The sequence below is a fragment of the Physella acuta genome, unplaced genomic scaffold (genome assembly GCF_028476545.2).
Source record: "Physella acuta isolate Inbredline_101_S28 unplaced genomic scaffold, ASM2847654v3 ptg001232l, whole genome shotgun sequence".
Classification (NCBI taxonomy): Eukaryota; Metazoa; Mollusca; class Gastropoda; family Physidae; genus Physella; species Physella acuta.
Genome location: NW_026732748.1, coordinates 169,162 through 190,549, shown reverse-complemented (window position 1 = coordinate 190,549; position 21,388 = coordinate 169,162). Strand labels below are relative to the sequence as shown.

General features: G+C 31.5%; 2 protein-coding genes across 2 annotated transcripts; both read left to right on the top strand.

The window, feature by feature from the left end:
- Window positions 1-5,706: 5,706 nt before the first annotated feature.
- Window positions 5,707-8,316, top strand: LOC131957324 (zinc finger protein 493-like). The gene has a single exon (XM_059322057.1). The coding sequence runs from the start codon at window positions 5,707-5,709 to the stop codon at window positions 8,314-8,316; it is 2,610 nt and encodes an 869-aa protein (XP_059178040.1).
- Window positions 8,317-18,283: 9,967 nt separating this feature from the next.
- Window positions 18,284-21,388, top strand: LOC131957323 (zinc finger protein 595-like). Its single transcript, XM_059322056.1, has 3 exons — window positions 18,284-18,336; window positions 18,571-20,890; window positions 21,301-21,388. Exons 2-3 carry the CDS (start codon window positions 18,573-18,575, stop codon window positions 21,386-21,388), a joined length of 2,406 nt encoding a protein of 801 aa, XP_059178039.1. The 5' UTR covers window positions 18,284-18,336; window positions 18,571-18,572.

The following is a 21,388-nucleotide window of genomic DNA, read 5'->3' as shown; positions in this document are numbered from 1 at the left end:
TGTTTGGCATATTGTGAAAAGAATATGTTTAGCTCCATAAGTTAGCATTCATGTTTTTGAAGAACATTTTAATTTATGTTTCTTGATTATTTCTGGAAATATTTCAATTTTTTTTAAAATTATTTATTTATTTATTAGTTATGGAGCTAAAGAATAGAAAAAAAAGAGAAGCTGGTGTAGAAGCTTAACCAAGTGTTTTAGGGATCAAGCATGAGCTACCTATATAAAAAACTCTTCTAGTAAAATGTAAAGAATCACGCACAGATGTGAGGTTATATGAGTGTAATGTGTGTCATAAAAATTTTGCTACAAGAAGTAAACTAAATCAACATGAGACTATTCATTCAGAAGAGGCTACATGAATGTGACATGTGTCATAAAATGTTTTCTAAAAGAGCTTATCTAAAGAAACATATAACAATTCATTCAGCACAAAAATCACATGAGTGTGTTGTGTGTCATAAAAAATTTACCATTAAGGGTAATCGAAATCAACATCAAATAATTCATTTCCCAGAAAAATTACAAGAGTGTGATATATGTCGTAACAAAATTGTTTCAAAGAGTCATCTAAATCAACATAAAGCTATAAATACAGGAGAGAGGATACATGAATGTGATGTGTGTCATAAAAAGTTTACTACCAGTTCTACTCTAATTCAACATAAAGCAATACATACAGCAGAAAAGTCGCATGAGTGTGATGTTTGTCATAAAAGGTTTTCTAAAAGAGCTTATCTGAAGCAACATAAAACAATTCATTCAGGAGCAAAATCACATGACTGTGATGTGTGTCATAAATAATTCATTTACCAGAAAAGTTACAAGAGTGTGATGTATGTCATAAAAAATTTGTCTCAAAGAGTCATCTTAATCAACATAAAGCTATTCATTCAGGAGAGAGGCTACATGAATGTGATGTATGTCATAAAAAATTTATTACCAGTTCTACTCTAATTCAACATAAAGCAATTCATTCAGCACATAAGTCATATGATTGTGATGTTTGTCATAAAAGTTTGCTACAAGGATTTATTAAAAAATCAACTTGAAGCTATTCATTATAGAAAAGTACCATATAAGTGTGATGTGCGCCATCAAGGGTTTTCTTAAAATAAAAAACTAAAAACATAAAAAAATTCATGTCATGGCATGAGTGATTTGTGCTGCTTAAAGTTTGCTATAAGAGTAATCTTTTCAACACAAAGCAAGGTATACAGCAAGGGTTGCATGAGTGTGATTTGTGTCAAGGAAAGTTTCCTTTAATAATGACTCTAAAATGCCATCAATTGATTGATTCAGGCAGATGATAGATCAAATTAAACAGTTATGAATATAATAAAGTATGTATAAACAAATTCATTCATAAAATGATTAAATTATATTTGTAAAGTGTAAAATGCTATTTATGATGTCCACAAATATTCCGTCCAATTTTGACGAACCTCCAATCCCCCCCCCCCCCTCCCCGACATCCACAAAAATATAGTAGATCTCGCAGAACCTACTACCAATTTACTATTGTGTACCTAAAAACTGGTATACGGCTTTAGTATTTTCAATAATTGTTGTTAGGCTTAAATATCAAAAGTAGAATCTAAAGATGTCTTTATTTAACACAAGTAATGTTGTTTTATTTCACTTTTTATATGCAGGATACCAGTTAAATGTTTGTTTTAAAATGTTAGTTCTTCAACATTAAGTTCAACATGTGGACTTCCGCGTGGACCCAACCAATTCCCCCTTCCCCAGTTCACAAAAGTCAATTTTTTTGGACTCTCCCTCTGTGTGGACTTCATAAATGGATAACCCCTAAACAATACAGACAACACGAGAATAAAGTGTTTCATAATAAAGTTAGCTTTTATCAAGCAAATTATTCAAGAGAGAGGTCAAATTTATGTTCTTTTTGTGTAAACAAAAATCTTGATTTCTTTATGAGATCTTAAACTTGAAATAAATTAACACACACAAAAAAACGATAAACAATGCATTTTATCCATTTTAAAAATATGAAACCTGATGTTTTAAATCAAAGAAAATATTTTCCTTAGAGAAAACTGTAAATGACATTTTTTTTCCCAAAAAAAAAAAGACTGTTCTGTGTGTCTTAGCAAGTTTACTTTAAAAAGTCCTGTAAAATTTAAAAATACTTCATTCAGAAGAGAGGTCATTGGTCATATTTAAGTTACTTCCATTAAAAATCTGATTTTTTTTTTTGTTCTTCACCACGTCCATTTAAAAAAGATTCCTTCTGATTACTATTAGTATTAGTGAAATTTGCCTGATCTGTGTGTAGTATATAATTATGAGTATCATCCATGTTGTGAATGATTTCATTTTTGCAATCGTTTTATTTAAATCTAGAATTTTTGTTTTCTACTTCCTTTGACAATCTTGTTAAAACGTCATTAAAATTAAAACTTTTTACATAATATAGTTTTAATTGTTTTTTTTCTGAAAAGTTGATATTTTGTATATGTCTGTACTGCTAGAGAGCAGAGGCGTAGCAACCAATATCGGGCACCCGGCTTGAAGTATCAATTTTGTGCCCACCTCCCATTTATATATATTTATTCATGTTGGTGGAAAAACGCCCTTCCCCAGTTGAAAAGGTTGGTGGCGCTTTTTACCAGTCACTAGTTTTTGCTTTGGTGCCACTCTTTGACTCTGTGTGATAATTCATTACCTCAGCTTAAATTGAGCTTTTAAATATATTTTTTTACTTTTACCTCTTTTTTAGCACCCCCTTAGTGATGGCGCTAGGGATGGCCGCTCCACCCGCCCTCCCCTAGCTACGCCACTGCGAGAGAGTGAGCTTTAATATTAATATTATACTGGTGATGTAACTGATATAACTTTTGAAATTAATGTTTGAATATTTTAAAATTTCAAATAAATAATTAATACTTCTTTACTGTAAAAGGTATGTCAGCAAACTTGATATTCACAATCTTAGAAACATGAGCTGTTGACAAAAAATATATTTTAAAAAAAAAACGTTTGAGGTACGTGTATGAGGTCGTCCATAAATATATTGGACATCACACACACTGGGAGGTGGGGGAGGATTTTTGTAACTAGGAGGTGGGGTTCAGAAAGTGACCATACACTCCGTATTTTAAAGTAATGTACACTGTCTCAACAAACTATCCGTATGATAAAAAATATATCATCCAATCAGCAATCCTATTTAGTCTAGATCTACGTCTACCCATCGCGATTTTCATCCTAGAATAAGGAAAGACAACACTGTTCTAAAAATAAACCATCGAATCAAACCAGCGAAGCGATTTTATCAATGACGTCAATGTATTTTCTGAAAGTAGTATGTCAAAGAAGACAAAACGTAGACAGCGGCCTATGTTAGGGGGCATCCATAAATGACGTTACGCTTTTTTTTGACGTTATTTTACCTCCCCTCCGTCACTCCCCTCCGTCACACATTGTCACAAAAAGCCAGACCCCCACCCCCAAAATGACGTCTCACCTCAGCCTACAACGCACCTTAAAATTGCAGTTGAATTTTTCTTAAAAAATCGTGTCTTAACGTCTATATTATATAGTTAAAATAATTGAGTAGAGATACAAAGCCCCAGCTAGATTGATTTTGGTTGATCTTATTTTTGTAAACACATGTGACATTTCTCACGTGTCGGACAAACGAGCAACACTTCACATTCTAAATCAAGGGTTTGTGATTTTTTTTTCTAGATCATTTTGTAATAATAATATTATTAATTATGTTATTATGAATTATGGCTTTAATACAAGTATATTATATATTTTTGTGTCAAATATAATAGATAATTGAATAATAAACCAAAGGCAATGTCTAAAAAAAAAAAAAATATCAATAAAGGCTAGAAATTGACTTACAGCCTTCTGCAAATAAGAGTGGTTTCCCCTGAATTTCTAGCTAAAATCATAAAATGTTACAAAAAAACTTAAAACAAGATGGCTTCTAAAGTTCTAAAGTAAATGAGCTTGGTTGCCAAGTTGCATCTAATGAAAACATCGCTAATCTTTATGTATTACTGAAAAGTTTTAATACAAGTGTTTATAAACAGGTACATGAATGAAGGGTTGAAACATTTCTGTAATTTTTACTACTAGACTAGATCTACTACTACATAAATCTTTCTAAAAATGTGAAATAATTACAATAATTTGATGAGTCACCCTTTTTTCACACTAGCCTCGGCTGATTTTACGTACCTAAGTGATAGATTACCAAACATAGATCTACTAGAATCTGGACCAATTTTCAAGGGGCAAGGCATAGCCACACAAATTTTATTAAATTAAATAATTAATAAATTAAGCAATGCAACTCTTGAACTCACTCACACACTGAACAAAACAACTGTCAACTGAGTCTAAAAATGGAGGAGTGCCTGAGTCCACTGTTAGTAGGTCTAGTGCTAGGCAACTAGAAACTCTAATCTAGTGACTTATAGTACTTATATATATAGTGTAGTATATGTATACACTGCTGCTAGCTACTGTCCTGTAAGTGAGAATCCCTATTTGCAGTGCTTACTAATAAACATACTATGTAGTTTAGTAGTACCACACTACTACACTATGTTTTAATAACACATGGCATAAGTAATATAGGTAGCTGAAGATAATAAAAGTCACCTCATATATATCTAGTTTCAATTGAAATTTGAATTACAATACAATTATTATGACTAATTAGTAATTAATATTCAATAATACATTTTGTTTAATATGTTGCCTTTTAGCCTAACCTTCTCTTAAAATGTAAGACTATACATATTTCAGATATAAGATAGGTCTACTCATTTTGAAAATGCTATGCAAAACTAAAGTAGGTCTAACTGCTGTTTAGACTCACAAAAAATGCAATAGATGGATCAAAGTAGAAAATTAATTTCATTTTACTCAGAACCCATATAAAATATAGAGAATAAAGAGACCCTTTGCTCAAATTCATCTTTTTTTTTAAAATATGTAGACTTCTCAGTTATAATGCCCATACTTTATATTTTTATTTTTGAAACAATATGATAATAGTAATTCGGGGTTGTTTGGTTCTGTGTCAATAAGTGCCATCCATAAAAAACTTGGAGTAAAATAAGATTTCAGACCTAACATATTAATAATGCAGATGAAATTGAGTTCTCCTGAATCTATCCATGGGTGCTCAACAAATAAAGAAATAGTCTGGTTTGTTCTGTGTCTACACATCTTTACTTTCCCTACCTTAAGTCAGGTGTCCATAATAGCTAAATTAAAAACAAAACAAAGTACCTGAGTGGAAAATCATGTATTAAAAACAATTGTGCATAGAATATAGAAAATAATATCATGTTTTAATTATTTAGCCATTTTTATTATATCCAAAATAGGACCCTAATGGAAAACTATGAATAAAGCACTTGTGTTACGATGAGATCACAGCACCAACCTAGAGGCCAGGCAGTGGAATAAATAGTTTACTCTTCAGTTGGCATAACACTGAGAAAAACTAGTAGTGTGTGACTACTCTTAATATTTATGACACAAAAAGCCTCCATTGTAATGGTGTTTGACATAGGTGTTATGTTTGGCTTATTGTGAAAAGAATATGCATAGCCGCATAAGTCAGCTTTCAAGTTTTTTAAATAACATTTTTATTTATGTTTCTTGATTATTTCTGGAAATATTATTTTAAAAAAAAAATGTAATTATTTAGTTATGGAGCTAAAGGATAGAAAAAAAAGAGAAGCTGATATAGAAGTATTACCAAGTGTTTTAGAGATCAAGCAAGAACTACATGTGGACAACCAGCCATATATTGTCAATATAATTTCATCTGAATACATAAAACAAGAGGAGTTTACAGAAACTGATGATACAAAAGCAATTGTATTGTCAACATGTGAAAACAAAAATCATGATTTATTATCAGAATTTACAACACATGTAGACAACAAACCAGATAGACTTGATAATGATATATTTTCTGTTTTTGAAGATATAAAACCTGCTGGTTTGAATGCAGGTTTAAACATATCACTAGAGACAACTCTTATTGACAATATTGCTAATATAAAGACAGAGATATCAACTGATTCATCAGAGCTTAAGGATATGTCTATAAATAACAATGAAAATCCAACATCTATTCAGGTTGTATCATTACAGAAGTGTAAGAAGAAAAACTTAAAATCTTCAATGTTTAAAACTCTTCGAGTAAAATGTAAAGAATCACACACAGATGTGAGGTCATATGAGTGTAATGTGTGTCATAAAAACTTTGCTACAAGAAGTAAACGAAATCAACATAAATCTATTCATTCAGAAGAGATGATTTGTGGGTGTTTTCTGTGTAATCAAAGGTTTCCTTTAAATAGTAAACTCAACCAACAAGTTCACAAAATAGTGAGAGCACAAAAGTGTGATGTGAACCATAAAATGTTAGGTTCAAAGAACAAACTAAATCAACATAAAGCAATTCATTCAGGACAGAGGCTGCATAAGTGTGATGTTTGTCATATAAAGTTTACTAGAAGAAGTAACCTAAATAAACATAAAGCTACACATTCAGTGGATAAGTCACATGAGTGTAATATGTGTAATAAAAAGTTTGCTACTAGGACATATCTAAAACAACATAAAGCAATTCATTTAGGAGAAAGGTTACATGAATGTGGAGTCTGTCATAAAAAATTTACTACAAGTGGTAATCTAAATCAACATATATCTATTCATTCAGCGGAAAAGTCACACAAGTGTGATGTATGTGATAAAAAATTTGCTTCAAAGAGGTATCTAAATCAACATAAAGCTATTTATTCAGGAGAGGGACTACATGAATGTGATGTATGTCATAAAAAATTTATTAACAGGACCAACCTTATTAAACATAAAGCAGTTCATTCAGCCGAAAAGTCACATGAGTGTGATGTATGTCATGAAAAATTTGCATCCTGGACTTACCTAAATCAACATAAAGCAATTCATTCAGAAGTAAAGCCACATAAATGTGATGTGTGTCATAAAAGGTTTTCTAGAAAGTCATACCTAATGGAACACAGAGCAATTCATTCAGCAGAAAAGAAACATGAGTGTGATGTATGTCATAAAAAATTTGCAACAAGGACTAACCTAAATCACCATAAAGCTATTCATTCAGAAGAGAGGCTATATGAATGTGATATGTGTCATAAAAGGTTTTCTAGAAAGGCGTACTTAATGGAACACATATCAATTCATTCAACAGAAAAGTCTCATGAGTGTGATGTATGTCATAAAAAATTTGCTTCAAAGAGGAATCTAAATAAACACAAAGCAATTCATTCAGGTAAGGGGCTACATGAATGTGATGTGTGTTGTAAAAAGTTTTCTCGAAAGTCCTACCTAAAGCTACATAAATTAATTCATTCCACTGAAAGTTTACAAGAGTGTGATGTATGTCATAAAAAATTTGTTTCAAAGAGTCGTCTAAATCATCATAAAGCAATTCATTCAGCACAAAAGTTATATGAGTGTGATGTCTGTCATAAAAAGTTTACCACCAAGGGTAACCGAAATCTACATAAAACAGTTCATTCAGAAGAAAAGCTACATGAATGTGATGTGTGTCATAAAAGGTTTTCTAGAATGTCGTACCTAATGGAACACAGAGCAATTCATTCAGCAGAAAAGTCTCATGAGTGTGATGTTTGTCATAAAAAATTTGCAAAAAGGACTTACCTAAATCAACATGTAGCTATTCATTCAGTAGAGAGGCTACATGAATGTGATGTATGTCGTAAAAAGTTTTGTCGAAAGTCCTACCTAAAGCTACATAAATTAATTCATTCCACTGAAAAGTTACAAGAGTGTGAAGTATGTCATAAAAAATTTGTTTCAAAGAGTCATCTAAATCACCATAAAGCAATTCATTCAGGAGAAAGTGTACATGAATGTGATATGTGCCATAAAAAGTTTACTACCAGTTATACTCTAATAAAACATAAAGCAATTCATTCTGCACAAAAGTTATATGAGTGTGATGTCTGTCATAAAAAGTTTACCACCAAGGGTAACCGAAATCTACATAAAACAGTTCATTCAGAAGAAAAACTACATGAATGTGATGTGTGTCATAAAAGGTTTTCTAGAATGTCGTACCTAATGGAACACAGAGCAATTCATTCAGCAGAAAAGTCTCGTGAGTGTGATGTTTGTCATAAAAAATTTGCAAAAAGGACTTACCTAAATCAACATGTAGCTATTCATTCAGCAGAGAGGCTACATGAATGTGATGTGTGTTGTAAAAAGTTTTCTAGAAAGTCCTACCTAAAGCTGCATATAAATTAATTCATTCCACTGAAAGTTTACAAGAGTGTGATATATGTCATAAAAAATTTGCTTCAAAGAGGAATCTAAATCAACATAAAGCTATTCATTCAGGAGAGGGGCTCCATGAATGTGATGTTTGTCATAAAAAGTTTACCACCAGTGGTAACCTAAATCAACATAAAGCTGTTCATTCAGAAGAGTGGCTACATGAATGTGATGTGTGTCGTAAAAAATTTTCTAGAACGTCATACCTAAAGCAACATAAATTTATTCATTCCACTGAAAAGTTACAGGAGTGTGATGTATGTCATAAAAAATTTGTCTCAAAGAGTCATCTAAATCAACATAAAGTTGTTCATACAGGAGAGAGGAAACATGAATGTGATGTGTGCCATAAAAAGTTTATTACCAGTTCTACTCTAATTAAACATAAAGCAATTCATTCAGCACGAAACTTATATGAGTGTGATGTTTGTCATAAAAAGTTTACCACCAAGGCTAACCTAAATCGACATAAAACAATTCATTCAGCACGAAAGTTATATGAGTGTGATGTTTGTCATAAAAAGTTTACAACCAAGGGTAACCTAAATAAACATAAATCAATCCATGCAGCACGAAAGTCATATGATTGTGATGTGTGTCATAAAAAAATTACCACCAAGAGTAACCTAAATAAACATAAAACAATTCATTCAGCACTAAAGGTCACATGAGTGTTGTGTGTATCATAGAAAGTTTGCTACAAGGATTTTCCAAAAATCAACATGAAGCTATTCATTATGGAAAAGCACCATATAAGTATGATGTGCGTCATCAAAGGTTTTCTTAAAATAAAAAACTAAATTGACATAAACCCATGGCATCACATGAGTGATTTGTGCTATTAAAAGTTTGCTACAAGGATTAATCTTTATCAACACAAAGCAAGTTATACGGCAGAGGTTACATGAGTGTAATAGAAAGTTTCTGTTGATAATTGATTCAGAAGTAGTTCAAATTAAACATATAAATATATATATATATATATATATATATATATATATATATATATATATATATATATATATATATATATATATATGAAATTATTTAGATTTGTGTAAATTAATTCACAAAAAAAGACAATTTATTTTGTGAGTGTGTAATTACCCTGTGTGTTGAATTACTACATGTTTGCTTAAAAATGTTCAACACATACTTCGACTACTTCAATATTAAGTTCAACATGTAGATGAGGTCATTTTTTTTGTCTCTCTCCCCCCCCCCCACCCCCACCCCTTGTGCTGACTTCATACATGGATGACCCCTAAGCAATAGTGACAACATGAGTATAACAAGCAAATTATTCAAGAGAGAGGTCAAATTTATTTTCTTAATGTGTAAACACAAATCTTAATTTCTTTATGAGATCTTAAACTTGAAATAAATTAACACAAAAAAAAAACAACAGATAAACAATGCTTTTTATCCATTTGAGAATATAAAATTTGATGTTTTAAAGCAGAGGAAATCTTTTCCTTAGAGAAAACTGTAATTGACATTTTTTTTTCCAAAAAAAAAAAAAAAAGACTGCTGTGTGTGTCTTAGCAAGTTTACTTAAGTTATGTCCAAAAAAAATTGAATTTTTTTGTGCTTCACAATGTGCATTTGAAAAAATTCCTTTTTATTACTATTAGTTTTAGTGAGATTATTAGTGACATTTTTGCATGATCTGTGTGTATAGTTATGAATATCATCCATGTTGTGCATGATTTCATTTTTGCAATTCATTTAAATTATTAAATCTAGACCATTTGTTTTCTACTTCCTTTGATAATCTTGTTAAACTTCATTAAAATCAAAACTTTTTACATAATAAAGTTTGTTTTTTTTCCTGAAAAGTTGGTAATTTTGTATGTGTTTGTACTGCAAGAGAGCTTAGGTGTAGCGACCCATATCGGACACCCGACATGAAGTTTCAATTTTGTGACCACCTCCCATTTATATTATATTTATTCATGTTAGTGGGAAAAAATGTCCTTACCCAGTTGAAAAGGTTGGTCACGCTTTTTTACCAGTCACTAGCTTTTGCTTTGGTACCACTTTGACAGTGTATAATAATTCAATATTTTTGCTTAAAATGAGCTTTTAAATATTTTTTTTACCTCTTTTGGCACCGCCTTAGTGATGCCGCTTTGGACAGCCGCTGCGAGAGAGAGTGAGCCTTAATATTATACTGTTGATGTAACTGATATAACTTTTAAAAATAATGTTTGAATCAACAATAACTATTGGGAAAAATGTTTGCGGTACGTAAAAGATCGTCCATAAAAATAAACCCTCGAATCAAACCCGCGATGCGATTTTTATCAATTTATTCTCTGAAAGTAGTATATCATAGAAGACAAAACGTAGACAGATGTTTAGCTCCATAAGTCAGCATTCATGTTTTTGAAGAACATTTTAATTTATGTTTCTTGATTATTTCTGGAAATATTTCAATTTTTTTTAAAAATTATTTATTTATTTATTAGTTATGGAGCTAAAGAATAGAAAAAAAAGAGATGCTGGTGTAGAAGCATTACCAAGTGTTTTAGGGATCAAGCATGAGCTACCTGTGGATATCCAGCCAGATATTGTCAATATAATTTCAGCTGAATACATAAAACAAGAGGAGTTTACAGAAATTAATGACACAAAAGCCAATGTATTATCAACATGTGAAAACAAAAATCAGAATTTATTATCAGAGTTTACAACAAATGTAGACAATAAACCAGATAGTGATACACTCAATTTATTTTCAGTTTTTGAAGATATAAAACCTGATGGTTTAAATGCAGGTTTAAACCTATCACTAGAGACAACTCTTATTGACAATATTTCTCATATAAAGACAGAGATATCAACTGATTTATCAGAGCTTAAGAATATTCTGATAAACAACAATGAAAATCCAATATCAAATCAAGTTGAATTATTAAAGAAGTGTAAGACGAAAAACTTAAAATCTTCAATGCATAAAACTCTTCTAGTAAAATGTAAAGAATCACACACAGATGAGAGGTCATATGAGTGTAATGTGTGTCATAAAAACTTTGCTACAAGAAGTAAACTAAATCAACATGAGACTATTCATTCACAAGAGAGGCTACATGAATGAGACATGTGTCATAAAATGTTTTCGAAAAGAGCTTATCTAAAGAAACATAAAACAGTTCATTCAGCACAAAAATCACATGAGTGTGTTGTGTGTCATAAAAAATTTACCATTAAGGGTAATCGAAATCAACATCAAATAATTCATTTCCCATAAAAATTACAAGAGTGTGATATGTCGTAAAAAATTTGTCTCAAAGAGTCATCTAAATCAACATAAAGCTATACATACAGGAGAGAGGCTACATGAATTTGATGTGTGCCATAAAAAGTTAAATACCAGTTCTACTCTAATTCAACATAAAGCAATACATTCAGCAGAAAAGTCACACGAGTGTGATGTGTGTGATAAAAAATTTACTACCAAGGGTAACCGAAATCTACATAAAACTTCTGTTCATTTAGAAGAAAAGCTACATGAATGTGATGTGTGTCATAAAAGATTTTCTAGAAAGTCTTACCTCAAGCAACACAGAGCAATTTATTCAGCTGAAAGGTCTCATGAGTGTGATAAATGTCATAAAACATTTGCAACAAGGACTAACCTAAATCAACATAAAGCTATTCATTCAGAAGAGAGGCTACATGAGTGTGAGTGTGTTGTAAAATGTTTGCTACCAGTTCTACTCGAATTAAACATAAAGCAATTCATTCAGCAGAAAAGTCGCATGAGTGTGATGTTTGTCATAAAAAGTTTTCTAAAAGAGCTTATCTGTAGCAACATAAAACAATTCATTCAGGAGAAAAATCACATGAGTGTGATGTGTGTCATAAAAGATTTACTACCAGTTCTACTCTAATTACACATAAAGCAATTCATTCAGCACGAAAGTTATATGAGTGTGATGTTTGTCATAAAAAGTTTACCACCAAGTTTAACCTAAATCAACATAAAACAATTCATTCAGCAAAAAAGTTATATGAGTGTGATGTGTGCCATAAAAAGTTTACCTACAGGGGTAACCTAAATAAACATAAAACAATTCATTTAGAACTAAAGGTTACATGAGTGTTATGTGTGTCATAAAAGTTTGCTACAAGGATTTATTAAAAATCAACTTGAAGCTATTCATTATAGAAAAGTACCATATAAGTGTGATGTGCGTCATCAAGGGTTTTCTTAAAATAAAAAAACTAAATCGACATAAAAAAATTCATGTCATCGCATGAGTGATTTGTGCTGCTTAAAGTGTGCTACATGAGTAATCTTTTCAGCACAAAGCAAGGTATACAGCAAGGGTTGCATGAGTGTGATTAGTGTCAAGGAAAGTTTCTTTTAATAATGACTCTAAAATGCCATCAATTAATTGATTCAGTTAGAATAAAGTATATATAAACAAATTCATTCATAAATTGATTAAATTATATTTGTAAAGTGTAAAATGCTATTTATGACGTCCACAAATATTCCGTCCAATTTCAATGAACCTCTTCCTCCCCCCCCCCCCCCCGGACATCCTACCAATTTACTATAGTGTACCTAAAAACTGGCATATGGCTTTAGTATTTTCAATAATTGCTGTTAGGCTTAAATATCAAAAGTCGAATCTAAAGATGTCTCTTTATTTAACACAAGTAATGTTGTTTTATTTCACTTTTTACATGCAGGATACCAGTTATATGTTTGTTTTAAAATGTTAGTTCTTCAACATTAAGTTCAACATGTGGACTTCTGCGTGGACCCAACCAATTCCCCAGTCCACAAAAGTCAATTTTTTTGGACTCCCCCTCCGTGTGGACTTCATAAATGGATAACCCCTAAACAATACAGACAACATGAGTATAAAGTGTTTCATAATAAAGTTTGCTTTTATCAAGCAAATTATTCAAGAGAGAGGTCAAATTTATGTTCTTTTTGTGTAAACAAAAATCTTGATTTCTTTCTGAGACCTTAAACTTGAAATAAATTAACACACCAAAAAAAACAGATAAACAATGCATTTTATCCATTTTAAAAATATAAAACCTGATGTTTTAACTCAAAAAAATCTTTTCCTTTGAGAAAATTATGGGACTTTTTTTTTCCAAAAAAAAAAAAAAAAGACTGTTCTGTGTGTCTTAGCAAGTTTACTTCAAAAAGTCCTGTAACATTTAAAAATAATTCATTCAGAAGAGAGGTCATTTTTAAGTTATTTCCAAAAAAAATCTGCTTTTTTTTTCTTCTTCACCATGTCCATTTGAAAAAGATTCCTTTTTTTATTACTATTAGTATTAGTGAAATTTGCATGATCTGCGTGTAGTATTAATTATGAGTATTATCCATGTTGTGAATTATTTCATTTTTGCAATCGTTTTATTTAAATCCAGAATTTTTGTTTTCTACTTCCTTTGACAATCTTGTTAAAACTTCATTAAAATTAAAACTTTTTACATAATATAGTTTAATTGTGTTTTTTTCTGAAAAGTTGGTAAGTTTGTATATGTCTGTACTGCTAGAGAGGCGTAGCGACCCATTTCTGGCACCCAGCTTGAAGTATCAATTTTGTGCCCACCTCCCATTTATTTATAATATTTTTATTCATGTTGGTGAAAAAAACGCCCTTCCCCAGTTGAAAAGGTTGGTGGCGCTTTTTACCAATCACTAGTTTTTGCTTCGGTGCCACACTTTGACTCTATGTAATAATTCATTACCTCATGTTAAATTGAGATTTAAAATATTTTTTTTACCTCTTTTTTTAGCACCCCCTTAGTGATGGCGCTCGGGGCGGCCGCTCCATCTGCCCTGCCCTAGCTACGCCACTGCGAGAGAGTGAGCTTTAATATTATACTGGTGATGTAACTGATATAACTTTTGAAATTAATGTTTCAATATTTTAAAATTCCAAATAAATAATCAATACTTCTTTACTGTAAAAGGTATGCCAGCAAACTTGATATTCACAATCTTAGAATCATGAGTTATTGACAAAAAATATATTTTAAAAAATACGTTTGAGGTACGTATGAGGTCGTCCATAAATATAAAAGACATCACACACACTGGGAGGTGGGGGAGAATTTTTGTAACTAGGAGGTGGAGTTAAGAAAGTGATCATACACTCCGTATTTTAAGTAATGTACACTGTCTCAACAAACTGATTAAAAATATATCATCCAATCAGCAATCCTCTTTACGTCTACCTATCGCGATTTTCATCTTAGAATAAAGAAAGACAACATTGTTCTAAAAATAAACCATCGAATCAAACCAGCGAAGCGATTTTATCAATGTATTTTCTGAAAGTAGTATGTCATAGAAGACAAAACGTAGACAGCTGTCTATGTTAGGGGTCATCCATAAATGACGTCATGCTTTTTTTTGACGATTTCTCCCCCCCCCCCCCCCCTTCGTCACACATTGTCACAAAAAGCCAGACCCCCGCCCCTAAAATGACGTCACACCTCAGCCTACAACGCACCTTAAAATTGCAGTTGAAACATCGTATCGTGTCCAAAATCGTGTCTGAATGTCTATATTATATAGATCTAGTTAAAATAATCGAGTAGCTATACAAAGCCCCAGCTGGGTTGATTTTGGTTGATCTTATTTTTGTAAACACATGTGACATTTCGCACGTGTTGGACAAACGAGCAACACTTTACATTGGAAATCAAGGGTTTGTGATTTTTTTTTTTTTCTAGATCTAAAAATCTAATCTAAATCTCGATCTGGATCTAGATTCTAGGCCTGTATTATATTTAAAACATAGGGTAATTTATCGTAAAGTCGGCCGAGGCTAGTCTGAATGGCGAGAAAGGTGGCTCCATCCATAAACTCCATTAATTTAATAATTAATTAATTGTTATTATTATTATTATAATTAATTATTAATATTATCAATATTAAACAGCCTTGGTTGCGAGCAAGATTTGCTATATAAATATAATAAAATATAAAAAAGAGGCCACATGCAAGTAAGAGTGGTTTCCCCTGAATTTCTAGCTAAAATCATAAAATGTTACCAAAAAACTTAAACAGGATGGCTTCTAAACTTCTAAAGTAAATGAGCTTAGTTGCATCTGATGAAAACATCGCTAATCTTTATTTATTACTGAAAAGTTTTAATACAATTGTTTATAAACAGGTAGGCCCTACATGAATGAAGGGTTGAAACATTTCTGTAACTTTTACTACTTAAATCTTTCTAAAAATGTGAAATTATTACAAACATTTGATGAGTCACCTTTTTTTCACATTACTAGCCTCGGCCGATTTTATGTACCTAAATAATAGATTACCAAACATAGATCTAGATCTACTAGAATCTAGATCTAATTGAAGGGGCAAGGCATAGCCACACAAATTTTGAAATTAAAATAATAATTAATAAATTAAGCAACGCAACTCTTGAACTCACACACTGAACAAAACAACTGTCAACTGAGTCTGAAAATGGAGGAGTGCTTGAGTCCACTGCTAGTAGGTGTAGTGCTAGCAGAGTTTCTTCCAGGCATCTCTTTGGGGGGCAAAGCACCCCCCCCCCTCCCACACCCCCCCCCCCCCCCAAGAAAATTTTTAACCGCCCCCCGAACGAAATAAAACTTATATAATTTATATAGAAAATATATACTTTTAATTTTAACAGTGTCCGCCCCCCGAAAAAAGTCTACCCCCCCCCCCCCAAAAAAATTTCAAGTGCTGCTAACTGGCACTGCTGCTAGCTACTGTCATGTAAGTGAGAATTTCACTATGTTATTAATTATTATGTATGTTGGTTGAGTATGTGATGTTAGTGGATGAGTTTGACAAAAGGCCTTCCATCATTAAAAATTAATTAAACTATTTCTGACCTGAGATAAAATAAAAAATGAAGTGACTAGTCGGAAAAAGCTTTTGCCCTCTAGCCTAGGCTGGTCGTCAGAAGACGCAAAAAATGCAATGACCTAAAAAGGCTATACATGGGCTGAAATTACCCTTAAGAGCTGTGCAGTGGGTTTAAACTAACCTAAGTAGTTGCGCAATGGGCTCATATTACTCTTTTAGCCTTATTCTTCTAACAAAACTAACTGTATCATGTGGTTGAGCATTTACGCTTTGGGTAGATCATCAGGGGGATAGAATCTAGTTTATCTAGAACTAGTAAAGAGATCTACTGATCTAGTCTGTAACTGTAAGTAAAGTATAAAAAAATATTTTTAATAGCATATTTAATATTCCCATCTGCTAGGCCTAATTTTTATCATGTTAATCCCTTCAGGACAACTCATAGGCCTGAACAACGAACATTTAGCATGCACATTTTCTTCTAGCTAGAATCTGCCATTTTTTATACCAGTGTTAATTAATAGAATGCTATGCAAAACTAAAGTAGGCATAACTGCTGTTTAGACTCATGAATAAATGCAATAGATGGATCGAAGTAGAAAACTAATTTCATTTTACTCAGAACCCATATAAAATATAGAGAATAAAGAGACCCTTTGCTCAAATTCATCTTTTTTTTTTAAATATGTAGACTTCTCAGTTAATGATAATGCCCATACTTTATATTTTTATTTTTGAAACAATATGATAATAGTAATTCGGGGTTGTTTGGTTCTGTGTCAATAAGTGCCATCCATAAAAAACTTGGAGTAAAATAAGATTTCAGACTTAACATATTAATACTGCAGATGACATTGTGTTCATCTGAATCTATCCATGTGTGCTCAACAAATAAAGAAATAGTCTGGTTTGTTCTGTGTGTAGCCATCTTTACTTTCCTTACATTAAGTCAGGTGTCCATCAGGTGAACGGAAAAAAGTCACAGGAAAAAAAAACACAGAAAAAAGTCACAGTTTTTGCTAGGAAAAAATGTCACAGAAAAAAGTCACAGTGGAAAAATTTTATCGGAAAAAAAGTCACAGAAATAAAGTCACAGAAAAAAGTCACAACATCTTTTTAGAAATTTTTTATTTATTTGTTAAGAATTGTGAAATTTTGTATGTTTATTGTTGTGGGTTGTATTTTTTGACAGCATAAATTATTAATAGACGTTAAAAGCATTATGGTTTATAACAATTGTAAGTAAAAATACTCTAAGATAATTTACACAACAATCTCAACTTTTGTTACGTATTTAGTTAAATACACGGTAGAAAAGTTAATTATAAAAGAAATTTAGGCAAATTTTGCCGTAGGCTATTCTCTGGTCGGCCTCTGCTCAGTAGGCATTGTCCGAACATATTTTATGTTTTTGACATTATGCGTCAATGACAGCCTTTGAAGCTTGTTGGCTTTCTGTTTTGATCCTAAGTTTTGTTATGTAATGAGCGTGATAAATGTGGGCAGTAAAGGAGGTTGAACTAAACATAACTATTGTTGCCAAGAGTTGAGGGCAGCAAGTCAGATGAACTTACCATTTCACAGTAATTTAATGTTGGTATTTAAAATAAAAAACAACATGAAAACCGTGGACTTTGGAGCATTCTATTAAATGCTACTAATCTTAAGTTTGACATAATTACAATCTACATACTTCATACTAAATATTTTTAGATGAATTATAAAAATTACTATGCGTATACAGTCTACACACATTACATTACATTTAATTAATCCTAAGTTAATTTGCACTCTCTAAATATTTAATACATAAAAGTAATAACAAATATCATGCAAATATATATTTGTGACTTTTTTTCCTGTGACTTTTTTTTCTGTGATTTTTTTCTGTGTTTTTTTTCCTACAATCTTCCATCATAGCTGGTTGATGTTATACTTTTTTTTCTAAATTAAAAACAAAACAAAATACCTGAGTGGAATATCATGTATTGTATAAAATCGTGCATAGAATATAGAAAATAGTGTCGTGTTTTAATTATTCAGCCATTTTTATTATATCCAAAATAGGACCCTAATGGAAAACTATAAGTAAAGCACTTGTGTAAAGATGAGATCACAGCACCACCCTAGAGGCCAGGCAGTGGACTAAATAGGTAACTCTTCAGTAACTCTGAGGAAAAACTAGTAGTGTGTGACTACTCATAATATTTTTGACACAAAAAGCCTCCATTGTAATGGTGTTTGACATAGGTGTTATGTTAGGCTGATTGTGAAAAGAATATGCATACCCGCATAAGTCAGCTTTCATGTTTTTTAAAGAACATTTTTATTTATATTTCTTGATTATTTCTGAAAATATTATTTTTTTTTTAAATTTGATTATTTAGTTATGGAGCTAAAGGATAGAAAAAAAAGAGAAGCTGATATAGAAGTATTACCAAGTGTTTTAGCGATCAAGCAAGAACTACATGTGGACAACCAGCCATATACTGTCAATATAATTTCATCTGAATACATAAAACAAGAGGAGTTTACAGAAATTGATGACACAAAAGCAAATGTATTGTCTACATGTGAAAACAAAAATCATAATTTATTATCAGAATTTACAACACATGTAGACAACAAACCAGATAGACTTGATTTATTTTCAGTTTTTGAAGATATAAAACCTGCTGCTCTTACTGACAATATTTCTAATATAAAGATAGAGATATCAACTGATTTACCAGAGCTTAATAATATTCAGATAAACAACAATGAAAATCCAACATCAAATCAGGTTGAATTATTAAAGCAGTGTAAGAAGAAAAACTTAAAATCTTCAATGTTTAAAACTCTTCTAGTAAAATGTAAAGAATCACACACAAGTGTGAGGTCATATGAGTGTAATTTGTGTCATAAAAAGTTTGCTACAAGAAGTAAACGAAATCAACATAAATCTATTCATTCAGGAGAGAGGCTATGTGGGTGTTACCTGTGTGATCAAAGGTTTCCCTTAAATAGTAAACTCAACCAACATGGACAATTTCACAAAATAGTGAGAGCAAAAAAGTGTGATGCGAACAATAAAATGTTAGGTTCAAAGAGGAATCTAAATCAACATAAAGCAATTCATTCAGGACAGAGGCTACATGAGTGTGATATTTGTCATATAAAGTTTACTAGAAGAAGTAACCTAAATAAACATAAAGCTACTCACTCAGCAGATAAGTCACATGACTTTAATATGTGTGATAAAAAGTTTGCTACTAGGACATATCTAAAACAACATAATAAAGCAATTCATTTAGGAGAAAGGTTACAAGAATGTGGAGTCTGTCATAAAAAATTTACTACAAGAGGTAATCTAAATCAACATATAGCTATTCATTCAGCGGAAAAGTCACACAAGTGTGATGTATGTGATAAAAAATTTGCTTCAAAGAGGTATCTAAATCAACATAAAGCAATTCATTCAGGAGAGGGGCTACATGAATGTGATGTATGTCATAAAAAATTTATTTACAGGACCAACCTTATTAAACATAAAGTAATTCATTCACCAGAAAAGTCACATGAGTGTGATGTATGTCATAAACTATTTACTTCAAAGAGTAATCTAAATCAACATAAAGCAATTCATTCAGGACAAAAGCTACATGAATGTGATGCATGTCGTAAAAGGTTTTCTAGAAAGTCCTCCCTAAACCAACACGGAGCAATTCATTCAGCCGAAAAGTCTCATGAGTGTGATGTGTGTCATAAAAAGTTTTCTAGAAAGTCCTCACTAAAGCTACATAAATTACTTCATTCCACTGAAAAGTTTACTACCAGTTCTACTCTAATTAAACATAAAATAATTCATTCAGCAGAAAAGTCACACGAGTGTGATGTGTGCCATAAAACATTTACTACCAAGGGTAACCGAAATATACATAAAACAGTTCATTTAGAAGAAAAGCTTCATGAATGTGATGTGTGTCATAAAAGGTTTTCTAGAAAGTCTTACCTCAAGCAACACAGAGCAATTCATTCAGCTGAAAGGTCTCATGAGTGTGATGTATGTCATAAAAAATTTGCAATAAGGACTAACCTAAATCACCATAAAGCTATTCATTCAGGAGAGGGGCTACATGAATGTGATGTGTGTTGTAAAAAGTTTTCTAGAAAGTCCTACCTAAGGCTACATAAATTAATTCATTCCAATGAAAAGATACAAGAGCGTGATGTACATCATAAAAAATTTGTTTCAAAGAGTCATGTAAATCATCATAAAGCTATTCATTCAGGAGAGAGTGTACATGAATGTGATATGTGCCATAAAAAGTTAAATACCAGTTCTACTCTAATTCAACATAAAGCAATTCATTCAGCAGAAAAGTTATATGAGTGTGATGTCTGTCATACAAAGTTTACCACCAAGGGTAACCGAAATCTACATAAAACAGTTCATTCAGATGAAAAGCTACATGAATGTGATGTGTGTCATAAAAGGTTTTCTAGAAAGTCTTACCTAATGGAACACAGAGCAATTCATTCAGCAGAAAAGAAACATGAGTGTGATGTATGTCATAAAAAATTTGCAACAAGGACTAACCTAAATCACCATGAAGCTATTCATTCAATAGAGAGTTTACATGAATGTGATGTTTGTCATAAAAAGTTTTCTAGAAAGTCCTACCTAAGGCTACATAAATTAATTCATTCCACTGAAAATTTACCAGAGTGTGATATATGTCATAAAAAATTTACTTCGAATTGGAATCTAAATCAACATAAAGCTATTCATTCAGGAGAGAGGCTACATGAATGTGATGTTTGTCATAAAAAGTTTATTACCAGGGGTAACCTAAATCAACATAAAGCTATTCATTCAGGAGAGAGGATACATGAATGTGATGTGTGCCATAAAAAGTTTATTACCAGTTCTACTCTAAATCAACATAAAGCAATTCATTCAGCACGAAAGTTATATGAGTGTGATGTTTGTCATAAAAAGTTTACCACCAAGGTTAACCTAAATAAACATAAAGCAATTCATTCAGCACGAAAGTTATATGAGTGTGATGTCTGTCATAAAAAGTTTACCACCAAGTTTAACCTAAATCGACATAAAAGTAAAACAATTCATTCAGCACTAAAGGTCACATAAGTGTTATGTGTGTCATAGAAAGTTTGCTACAAGGATTTACCAAAAATCAACATGAAGCTATTATGGAATAG

What these genes read in the sequence shown, in the direction of transcription:
- LOC131957324 (XM_059322057.1), top strand. Translation starts at nt 5,707, where the DNA reads ATGGAGCTAAAGGATAGAAAAAAAAGAGAAGCTGATATAGAAGTATTA.
- LOC131957323 (XM_059322056.1), top strand. Translation starts at nt 18,573, where the DNA reads ATGGAGCTAAAGGATAGAAAAAAAAGAGAAGCTGATATAGAAGTATTA. An exon ending in TCCACTGAAAATTTACCAGA is followed by an intron (nt 20,891 to 21,300) that starts GTGTGATATATG and finishes CAATTCATTCAG; the next exon opens with CACTAAAGGTCACATAAGTG.